The 11,389-nt window shown below is 46.4% G+C and overlaps 1 protein-coding gene across 1 annotated transcript; it reads right to left on the bottom strand.

The window, feature by feature from the left end:
• Positions 3,850-10,567, bottom strand: XCR1 (X-C motif chemokine receptor 1). Its single transcript, XM_005696043.3, has 2 exons — positions 10,506-10,567; positions 3,850-6,048 (listed from the first exon to the last, which is right to left on the bottom strand). The coding sequence occupies exon 2, from the start codon at positions 6,029-6,031 to the stop codon at positions 5,030-5,032; it is 1,002 nt and encodes a 333-aa protein (XP_005696100.1). The 5' UTR covers positions 6,032-6,048; positions 10,506-10,567; the 3' UTR covers positions 3,850-5,029.

Genomic DNA, 11,389 nt, shown 5'->3' with positions numbered 1-11,389 from the left:
GGCTAATTTTCTGAAAATGATAAAGTAAAGGAGCCAGGCCACCTTTGTCATCCTTTGGTCCTTCCAGCCACACTCTTCTGTGGGGGTTCGCATGAGGGGGACGGTTTGCAACAACCCCACACCTAAGATTGGGGATGACCCCAAGGTGAAGAGGGGACTGTGCTCAGAATAACTTGGTGAGGATTTAGGATAACTTTCTTCCTGTCACCAAACGTCCCTCCAAATCTATCAAATATATCCTACCAAGTTTTCAGGATGCCTGAAATTCCCAGCATTCCTTCTGATTGGAGAGTTGACCTCTGGTAGGCCCCTGTTCAGGCACAGTAGGTCCTGAGACACACTGAAGATGGAAAACTCAAGTGCTAGGCCAAGGGAGAGATAGGGAGGAACAGAAAACTGAGACTAGGAGCATTCAAAACAAATTTGGCCTCCTGGGCAATGTCACCCAAGGCCTGAGCGGAGCCAATTTCCTACCATCCTGACCCATACAGAGCTTGTTCCACGCTTTATCTCTAGTCCTCCTTCTGTATCACTCCATCCAACCAAGAACCTAACTCAGATCCCTCATAAACAGACAGCTTTTAAAAATCTTAAATAATGGTATTTTCCTGGTGATCAGTGACTATAAGTCCATACTCCCAATGCAAGGGGCCCAGGTTCGAACTCTGTCCAGGGAACTAGATCCCACATGCCACACTAAGAGTTTGTGTGCTGAAGTAAAGATTCTGATTGCTGCAATGAAGATCGAAGACCCTGAGTGCCACAACGAAGATCCAGCACAGCCAAGTAAATACACAATAAAAGAATTGTAAATAGTCATCTTGGGTAGAAATGAGGGGAACATAAGCAGCCCAAGGTAAGTCAGTACCTGCTAATCTTTCATTTACATACATGATACAGTGATGGTTTCTATATTTTATGAGATGATTTTTAAGAGTAATTCATATTTGTCCTGTCACAGGCAGGTTTCACAAATGAAAGCCAAGCTTTCAACAAACCAGGCACTGTCTGGGCTGTTGAGCTCAAGAGAAGAGTTCATGGGAAGCCCACTGGGTGGTGCCTGTTGTTGAGTGGAAGATGTAATGTAAGCAAGTGTAGGAAGAAGAAACAAAAGTGGAAAAAAGCTAAAAAGATGATCTCCCATCCACTTAGCCAACCATAAACACTGCTGGGCACTGAGGGAGGTTCTAGACATGCCCAATGGGGTTCGTGCCCTCAAGGAACCTCCACTCTGGCTGGGGTCACCTGGGGTCATCTGAGGTCTGGGGCTGCCCTGGGCTTGGAGGCATGTTCCTACTTAGAGATCAGCACAGTTTCTCTCTTGCTGATTTTGTCCGAGAGAGGGTGGAGGTGGAAATGCTGTGAGGAGTTTCTTCACTTGGAGCTGTTGTGTTTTTAATGCTACAGGAATGGCAGGTGGCCTGCAGCCCTGGGTCCAGGGCATCTCTTTTTTGACTGAATAAGAAGGGACAGGGCCACAGTGGCCCAGCTGAGGTTCAATAGTGGTTTCAGTGGTAGAGGGAGGGGAAAGAAGGAGCTTGTCGTCCATGAAGAGTGTGGCCAGCGAATGTGGAGTGTGGTCGCTGGGTTGCAGCTTGCAGGCTGCTTCCTTCAGCAGTCCAACCCAGGTTCCCTTTCTGATAGGATGGGTGCCCCTCCATCTTCCCATTCATTTCTCTCTCTCTCTCTCTCTCTCTGTGCCTCTTCCCTTGTATTCTCTAGGAGCTAGATTAGGAGAAGACTCTGGATTAAAGATTACCCTAGTCTACTGGAGGGTCCAAAACATCTCTAGAAATGCAGAGACAGACATGATTGTACTGATGAAGTGCTCCCAGGGATATGGCTGTATGTGTTGAAAGGAATACTCAGAGAAGTATCTTGGGATATGAAGGAATGGGATGGGCTGAGGAGGCCATGGAGTGAGGTTCTCAAAGGCTGTGCTCAGCAGTGATACAACATCCTCAAACCTGCCTTCTAAGAAGAGTGGGCTCAAAACCAGCTCTGATTTAGCAAAGTAGGTGGGTGGTGGAGTCCTCTGCCCTTCTGCTCCCTGGGCTCAGTCTGCCCTCTGAACAGAATTTGAATACTGTTTTAATAACATCAGCTTGAAGGAGTGCGGGATGGTGAGCCTGACCAGAAGCTCATAGGCTTAGCTCTGCCCCCATAGCTATCTGTCTCCTTCCTTCTGCTCTTCCTTTCTTCGATGGGGAGTGATGTCCACGCCAGTTGATTAGCAAGTCCATGGGAGTTTTATCCCTTTACAACTGCACAAGCCAGCCCTCCCCAACAGGCCTAATTCTAAAAACTAGACCCTCACTCTTCCCCAGTCAGGTCAAACTCCTTCAAGACTGGCTTCTCGGGGGCAAAGAGATCATTGAAGCTGGAGCAGTAACTTCAGGGGAAATGCCATATCAACTCTCTAAGCTCTAGGTGAGGGCTATACTGTTGTTTGGTTGCTATGTCATGTCGGACTCTTTGCAACCCCATGGACTGTAGCCCGCCAGGCTCCTCTGTCCATGGGATTTCCCAGGCAAGAGCACTGGAGTAAGTTGTCATTTCCTTCTACATGAGATCTTCCTGACCCAGGGATCAAACCTGTGTCTCCTGCGTTGGCAGGCAGATTCAACAAGCATGTGTTAATGCCTGCTGGATGCAAAGTCTTGCTCAGGGGACTGTGGAAGTCTCTGGAATTCCCATTCTCAAGGAGTTGCAGCCAAATGTTCTTAACTGGGGTGCGTGTCAGAATCACCTAGGGAGCTTTTCCAAATGCCCTACTCCAGACTGAATCAGGCTCACAGATTGGGATCAGGTCTGTGGGATAGGGGAAAGCTTAGAGGGTGGTTTTCATCTACGTCCTTTGATGTGAAGCTCTGGGATATTGTAAGAAACAGGCAGTGTACCACTAAATAAAAAGGATGGGCAAGGCAAGCCACTGCCACAGAGAGAGAGAAGCAATGTGCTCTGAGAGTGGAGACTAGAAAAGAAAAGTTAGTATTGATGAAGAAGCAGGCTGGGGCAAACAAGGCAGAATGTGTCACATGGTCCTGGCTCCCCCCAAAGCACATCAGAACACGGATGGCAGCTGTCACTGCTTTCTTGCACCGGCTACAGTGATGGGCCACCGGGGCCCTGCTTGGCAGGTGCAGGCCCAGGTTCCTGCCATCGGGGAGTTTGCAGTGTGATGGGGCAGGGAGATCAGACATCCGTAGGCGCAACTACCACACACTGGAAGGTGGCAAATGCTATTCCAGAGGGGACAGGCAGAGTGCCTCGACACCACAGAGGCTGTTCTCCTAATGTGCAGGTTGTGGATGCCTGATCCAAGGTGTTGGTGTTTCAGATAGGGCCTGCAGGTTAAGGAATAGAAGGCCCAGCATGACAAAGGACCGGAGGAGACTGGGAGAGGGGTGTTTGGGGAAGGACCGATGTGGTCTTTTGTGATTGGGTTCTAGGCTGCTTGGGGGTGAAGATTTATGTTGGATCAAAATTGGATGTGAGAGCTGGACCATAAAAAAAGACTGAGAGCCAAAGAACTGATGCTTTCCAACTGTGGCTCTGGGCAAGACTCTTGAGAGTCCTGTGGACTGCAAGGAAATAAAACCAGTCAGTCAGAAAGGAAATCAACCCTGAACAGTCCCTGGAAGGACTGATGCTGAAGCTGAAGCTCCGATACTCTGGCCACCTGATGCAAAGAGCTGCCTCATTGGAAAAGACCCTGATGCTGGGAAAGACTGAGGATAGAAGGAGAAGGGGGTGACAGAGGACAAGATGGTTGGATGACACCACTGACTCAATGAACCTAAGTCTGAACAAATTCCAAGAGGTAGTGAAGGAGAGGGAAGCCTGGTGTGCTATAATCCATGGAGTCGCAGAGTCAGACACAACTTAGTGACTGAACAACAACAAAAATTAGAAAGAATGGAAAACTTAGTTGACACCAGATTGAAGGGGTCTTTATTTACATGCAAATAAAGCCTATGGTATTTGGGCTTTATTTGAACGTAACGTGAGGGTTTTGAAGTGCTGTGATATCAATGCAGAGGACACTTGGTGGGGAAAGAAATGAGCAGCAGGAAGACGCCGAGGATGTGAGCCTGTTTGGGGAGGAAGCCACAGGCATGTGAGAGGTACTGGAAGGGTAACATCAACAGGACTTGGCCGTGGGCATGGAGGGAAAGGAAACGCAGGGCTCCAAGATAACCCGGCTTTCGGGGAAAGCTGGCACCTTCAACCAGGAGCAGGAGAACACTTTAGGTGGAACGTGACGAATCGGAAGCGTCAGCTCAATATGCACTTGGAGAGGAGGAGGTGCTGGAGGAATCTTCACCCTGGATGCCTTCAGCAAGGTGGGCCCTCAGGGCTTGACTGTTGGCACCTGGAGGGTAGTATCTGCATCTCATTAATCTTTACAGCTTCCACATAAACGCCTGTAGAAGGTGGCACTTACTGCATTCATTCTTTCAATAAAAGATTTACAGACTAAATATGCAAGCAGCTAGTTCACGTGCCGGACACTGGAGCTATGGTACAGGGCACGTCTCTGGCCCAGCCGTGGGAATTCAGAATCCAGATTTCACTCTGACTGCGCTTGTTTGCAGGTGTGGTCACTTCTGTTCTGCAGACAGCCCCATCCAGAGCCACCACCTCCAACACCGGGGGACAATCCTACAGTCAGGGAGGGAACACCGTCTTGCCAGCAGCCTAGAGCTGCACAGCTGAATTCCAGACCCTCATCAAGTCCTGAAGGACACTCCTTTCCCACAAGCCTTTCATATTTGAGAGTCTCCTGACCTCAGCAAGGATGAGAAATCCATGTCTGAATGAAGGAATAAAGGAGAAAAGATTTCCTCAAAATCTAAGAAGCATTTTGCCGGATGGCAGTGTAAGATTTCCAGGTGGGAAACTTTTCCGCAGAAGAGGGGGCCCGTGGGACCCCTGGTGTGATGCACTGCTGTCATCCCCCAGCCGCAGCTGTAGCGTTTCCCAGCCACATGCCCTCCGTCTCCTTCCTGCCCCACCGAACTCCCCTTCAGTAGAAGGAGGTGCCCTCGTAGGTGAAGGCACCTGGGGGGTGAGGTGACGGGGGAAGGCTGGGCGCCTGCTGCCGGCAGAGCCAGAAGCGCCGGAGCAGACTTTTGAGGTGCCTGCGGAACTTGACCCCGACAAAGACATACAGCACAGGGTTGAAGCAGCAGTGAGAGAAGGCAACGTTGCGGCAGATGAGCAGGGCGTAATCCAGCTGCTGGCTGAACTCGCAGTTCTGAATGACCCCCAGTTTCAACAGTGTCTGCAGGAACAGGATCAGGTTGTAGGGAGCCCAGCTGAGGAAGTACGCCGCCACGATGGTGAAGATGAGCCTCACGGTGCGGTGGCGCCGTTTGGACCGCGAGCGGAACAGGGTCCTGAGGATCTCCACGTAGCAGAACAGGATGACCCCCACGGACAGCAGGAAGATGACGTTGTGCTGGTAGACGGAGGCGAGGAACCACTCGAGTTCCGAATAGTCACAGCCCGAAGGGAACACCTTGTGGAAGATGGCATCGGGGATAGAGGACAGGATGCTGGCTGCCCACACGGCGGCGGTCACCAGCACACGGCGCTGGAGCGTGTGGACGCGCAGGGACGAGATGGGACTCACCACCGACAGGTAGCGATGGATGGTCATGATGGTCAGGAAGGAGATGCTGCTGTAGAGGCTGACGGAGAAGATCATGTTGAGGAGCTTGCACAGGAAGTCTCCCAGCACCCAGCCCCAGTGGTACCCCAAGATCCACACGGGCAACAGGCAGGAGAACACCAGGTCTGAGAGGCACAGGTTGAGGATGAAGACATTGGTGAGGGACTCCAGGCTCTCATACTTCACCAGGACCCACAGCACTAGGCTGTTGCCCACCATGCTGAGAAAGAACACCAGGCAGTACAGGATGGTGGTGCTGATGGTGGCGAAGACGAACGTCCTCTTCTCACACAGAAAGCTCTGAGGGTCATAGTCATAAATGGTGGTGGACTCTGGGATGTCTGAGGGCTCCATCTAGACGCTGAGAGCATCTGAAGTGACAGAGACCCATGTGGTTAGGCTAGAGAGCAACAGGACCCAGGGTGCAAAAAGATGTGATCCATGGCCCAGCTACTGGTTGGTGAACTTTATAACGAAATGAGGAACTTTTCAGTAGCACTAAGGTAGACCAGTGTCCCAGGAGGTGTAATAGAAAGACAGTGGAACTGGATATCAAAGTTCAGTTCCGCTCAGTTACTCAGTCGTGTCCGACTCTTTGCGACCTCATGAACCACAGCACGCCAGGCCTCCCTGTCTATCACCAACTCCTAGAGTTTACCCAAACTCATGTCCATTGAGTTGGTGATGCCATCCAGCCATCTCATCCTCTGTCGTCCCCTTCTCCTCCTGCCTTCAATCTTTTCCAACATCAGGGTCTTTTCAAATGAGTCAGTTCTTCGCATCAGGTGGCCAAAGTATTGTAGAAAGACCTGAGATCAAATGTAGGGCCCAATATTGTGTTCTTGGACAAGCTTTCTAACCTTTCTGAACCTTAGGTCCTTATCTACAAAGCAGGGCTAACGATCCCAGAGTCATTTCTTCATTTATTCAACAAATACCTAGTGAGCATTTATCAATCCCGCTTGCCTTCCTGTCTCCTCTCCCGCTGTCCCTCCCTCCCTTTGTTCCTCTGCTCCTTCCTTTCCTTCCTCACTCCCAGAAAGCATAGAAATCCTGACAGCAGGATTGTTTCAGGGCGCTTGCGGTCTCCCGGAACCAGTCAAAAAAGAGAAGACACAAACGAAGCAAACATCTGTTTCATGTAAAGCTAATTATGAAATAATCTCAAGACTTCAGTGAATATTGAGAATCTGGGAGATCAGATCCCCACTAACACAGGATTAATTCCCAAAGCAGAAAGCTTCATCATCCAGGAGTTTGGTTTATAGCATATCTTATGAGCAAGTGGAAATAACCTGTGTCCAATAGAAGGTGAGCAGCTAGGAAAACACAGAGGCAAACGGACTCAGTCCTCTGTGCTAGTGAGATTTTAGAAACAGTGAGACTGGAAAGCCAAGGAGGCAGAAGAACGTTGCTTGAAGAGCTGGGAATTTCACTGAGAGAGGCAGATGAAGCTGCAGAGCCCCAGAGAGGACGGGAGACCTGGATGAAGAAGCTGCCTGAAACAGAGTGCACGGTAAGAGTTCTCTGCGTCCACTCTGGGCCAGGCCCCGTGCTGACTCGCAGCGCTCATCTGCTCCCTTCATCCTGCAGCTCTCTCACGAGATGGGACCATTTCCACTTTACAGAAGAGGAAACCAGCTCAGACTGGTAAAACGACCTGCTCAATGTTATAAAGCCAGGAAACCGCCAGGAAGGCCAACACTAGAACCCAGACTCCATGTCCTTGCATTTTGAGGAGAAGAACTGGAGGAGTAGTTCCCCATTTTCCAGTTTGGGATAGGAGGACTAATAAGGAAGGGAGGGAGTCTCAAAATTTATCCTATTTTAGGTAGGTGAGTCAATTCGCCTCTTGAAACACCAAAGTGAAGATAACTGAAAATATTAAGATGGTTGTTTTGCATTCTTTTACTACATAGGGGGGATACAGATAGTTTTGCATGTTTACTGTCTACTTCTGGTTCTTATTTTTAAAGTACTTATGGATTTTATTTTTCTACTTGAGATAATATTGTTTTCCTTATGGACTTTAAGAGCCCTTTACACAAACTGGTCAACCTGTTCTGCTTTTAATCATGTCTCATGGTCTTATTTTTTCTGACATTTAGAAATTGAGTGCTTACATTTTAAAGAAGAGCTTATCTGACTCAATACAACAGCCCATAATGATCAGTGACACACACCAGGCACTATGATAGATGTTGGATTTTAGGGTGTGAACATAACAGTTTCTATCTATAAGAAGTTTACAGTTTCCTGACAAGTTGAAGTAGAGATATTTTGGGACAGGATTTTGTTAAGCACACTTCCTGTCATACAAATCCCAAGCTGGTTATTTGGAAAAAGTTTTAAAAGAGGTACTAAAACATAGAAAAAGCAAGAGAATTCCAGAAAAACATCTACTTCTGCTTCATTGACTATACTAAAGCCTTTGACTGTGTGGATCACAACAAACTGTGGAACATTCTTAAAGAGATGGGAATATCAGACCACCTTACCTGCCTCCTGAGAAATCTGTATGCAGGTCAAGCAACAGTTAGAACCGGACATGGAACAATGGACTGGTTCCAAATTGGAAAAAGAGTATGTCAAGGCTGTATATAGTTTATATACAAGGCTGTATGTTGCTTATTTAACTTACGTGCAGGGCATATCATGTGAAATGGCTGACTGGATGAAGTTCAAGTTGGAATCAAGATTGCCGGAGAAATATAACCTCAGATATGCAGATGACACCACTCTAATGGCAGAAAGTGACAAGGAACTAAAGAGTCTCTTGATGAAGGTGAAAGAGGAGAGGGAAAAAGCCTGTTTGAAATTCCACATTCAAAAAACTAAGATCATGGCACCTGGACCCATCACTTCATAGCAAATAGAAGGGGAAACAATGGAAACTGACAGATTTTATTTTGTTGGGCTCCAAAAATCACTGCAGATGGTGATTGCAGCCATGAAATTAAAAGACGCTTACTCCTTGGAAGGAAAGTTATGACCAACCTAGATAGCATATGAAAAAGCAAAGACATTACTTTGTCAACAAAGGTCCATATAGTCAAAGCTATGATTTTTCCAGTGGTCACGTACAGATGTGAGAGTTGGACCATAAAGAAAACTGAGTGCCAAAAAATTGATGCTTTTGAACTGTGGTGTTGGAGAAGACTCTTGAGAGTCCCTTGGACCTCAAGGAGATCCAACCAGTCCATCCTCAAGGAAATCAGTCCTGAATATTCATTGGAAGGACTGATGCTGGAGCTGAAACTCCAATACTTTGGCCACCTGATGCAAAGAACTGACTCGTTGGCAAAGACTCTTATGCTGGGAAATATTGGAGGCAGGATAAGCAGGGGACAACAAAGGATGAGATGGTTGGATGGCATCTCCAACTCGACGGACATGAGTTTGAGCAAGTTCTGAGAACTGGCAGTGGACAGAGAAGCCTGGAATACAGCAGTCCATGGGATTGCAAAGAGTTGGACATAACTGAGCAACTGAACTGAACTGAAAACTCTAGCTAGACTTAGAACAAAAAGAAACAACACGAATTGTCAAGAGCGGGTATGAAAGAGTGGTTACTGCTACAGGTCTTACAAACGTTAAAAGAATAACAAAGAAATATTATGATCAATTTTAACCAATGCAAAAACTTATATGAAATAGATATATTTCTTTAAAAATTTAACCTACCAGAACTGACATGAAATGATATGACATAATCCTACCTTTATTACAGAAACTTTTTCAACTCTAAAAAACTAAGAAACTATCCTACAGAGAAAACTCCAGAATTAGATTTTTCTAGTGCATTCTGTCAAACATACCAGGAAGAAATAACACTGATCTTATACAAAGTACCTGAAATACAGTAAGGAGTAGTTCTCAAATTGTTTTATGAGGCCAACATAACCTTGATACCAAAACCAGACAAAAATTACAGTAAAAGAAAACTATAGACCAGTAGACCAATATTTCTCATGAAGACAGACATAAAAATCCTTAACCAAATATTAGCAAATCAAATCCAGCAATATATTTTTAAAAAGGTTAATACATCATGACCAAGTGTTTATCCCAAAAGTATGAAGCTGGTTTAACATTTGAAAATCAGTCAATTTAAGTGACCACACTAAGATGAAACTATACGATCCTTTTTGACAAATACAGAAGAGCATTTGACAAAATTCAATAACAGTTCATGATATAAACTCAGCAAGCTAGAAATAAAAGGGATATCAGGCACCAAAAAAACAAATCATTCCATGTTTTATCGGTTATTAATACATTTACTCAAGTTTTCAGAGGTGCTCTTGGTCTGGGCATGGTGGGCCTTGGGCACAGAAAGGAGAATGGTTCCAAACCCCAAGCTTCTCAGAGTTGCGTCCTAGGGGTTCCCTTTGCATGTCATTGCCCTCCCACCTCGAGATCTCTGAAGTCCACTCCAATTCTAACAGAGTAACTTTAGCTTTCTGGTCCACAGTATAACTTGGATTGAGAATACAGCTCTAAATTATTCAAACACTAATAATAACAATGCCTTACATAAAGATTTATAACCAAACACCTCCCCTTTCTTTAGCACAAGGAAAAGTAAAGGATTATGTATGATAGTCCTACTCAAAGCATGGTCTACTGACATGCTTTGCAGCATTGCAGATTTTTAGGAAAACTCAGATTCAGGGAATCAGAGCCTTTGGATGCAGGGCTCAGGAATCTGCCTTATTTACGTGGTCTCCAAATGCTTCTGATACCTACCCAGCGTTTAAGAATTCCAGCTATCCGCTATTAAAAGTAGAGGAAAACATACGTTTGAAAGGGTTGTGAAGGAACTCACCTATATGTGCACCTCTGTACACGCGCCTCCAGGCAGAAATGGTGCTTCTCTGTTCCTTATTTTGTGCAAAGAAACTGAGACACCCTCTCAGTGGGCTAGAGGAAGGCGGTGGTGGTATTCAATTGCTAAGTCACGTCCAACTCTTTGTGACCCTATAGACTGCAGGACACCAAGCTTCCCTGTCCTTCACTACCTCTCAGAGTTTGCTCAAATTCATGTCCATTGAATGGGTGATGTTATCCAACCATCTCAGCATTAGGCTCTTTCCCAGAAGCAGAATCTTTTCCAATGAGTCTTTTCCTAAGTTGTTGACTTAGGGGTCATCTGAGCCCCTCAGTTCCACCAAGGACAGATACAAGTAATTCTGGAGTTAGGGATCTTAAAAGATAGTGTGTTTTTTAAAGTGGTATTTTAAATTTTATCAAAAACGACATTTGGGACTTCCCTAGTGGTCCAGTGGTTAAGAATCCATCCACCAATGCAGGGGACACAGGTTCGATCTCTGGTCCAAGAAGAAATTCCACATGCCACAGGGCCGCTAAGCCCATGTACCACAATTACTGAGTCTGAATCCCGCCACTAATGAGCCCATGGCACCAGAACAACTGACGCCATCGCACCCTAGAGCCTGCGCTCTGCAACAGAAGCCACCGCAACGAGAGGCCTGTGCACTGCAACAAAGAGCAGTCCCCACCTGCCACAACTAGAGAAAGCCCGCACTCAGCAATGGTGATTCGCTGTGGCCAAAAAAAAAGAAAATAGCTAACTGTTTTAAATTAATGTATAAATATCAGTAGGGCATGATTATTATTTTAAATAGAAATAATTCATGTAACATAGAATTTACCATTTTAAACTGCAGAATTCAGTGGTTTTGGCATATT

The sequence above is a fragment of the Capra hircus genome, chromosome 22 (genome assembly GCF_001704415.2).
Source record: "Capra hircus breed San Clemente chromosome 22, ASM170441v1, whole genome shotgun sequence".
NCBI classification, from domain to species: Eukaryota; Metazoa; Chordata; class Mammalia; order Artiodactyla; family Bovidae; genus Capra; species Capra hircus.
Note: the sequence above shows the minus strand (reverse complement) of the source record. Positions and strands in the feature narration are given on the sequence as shown.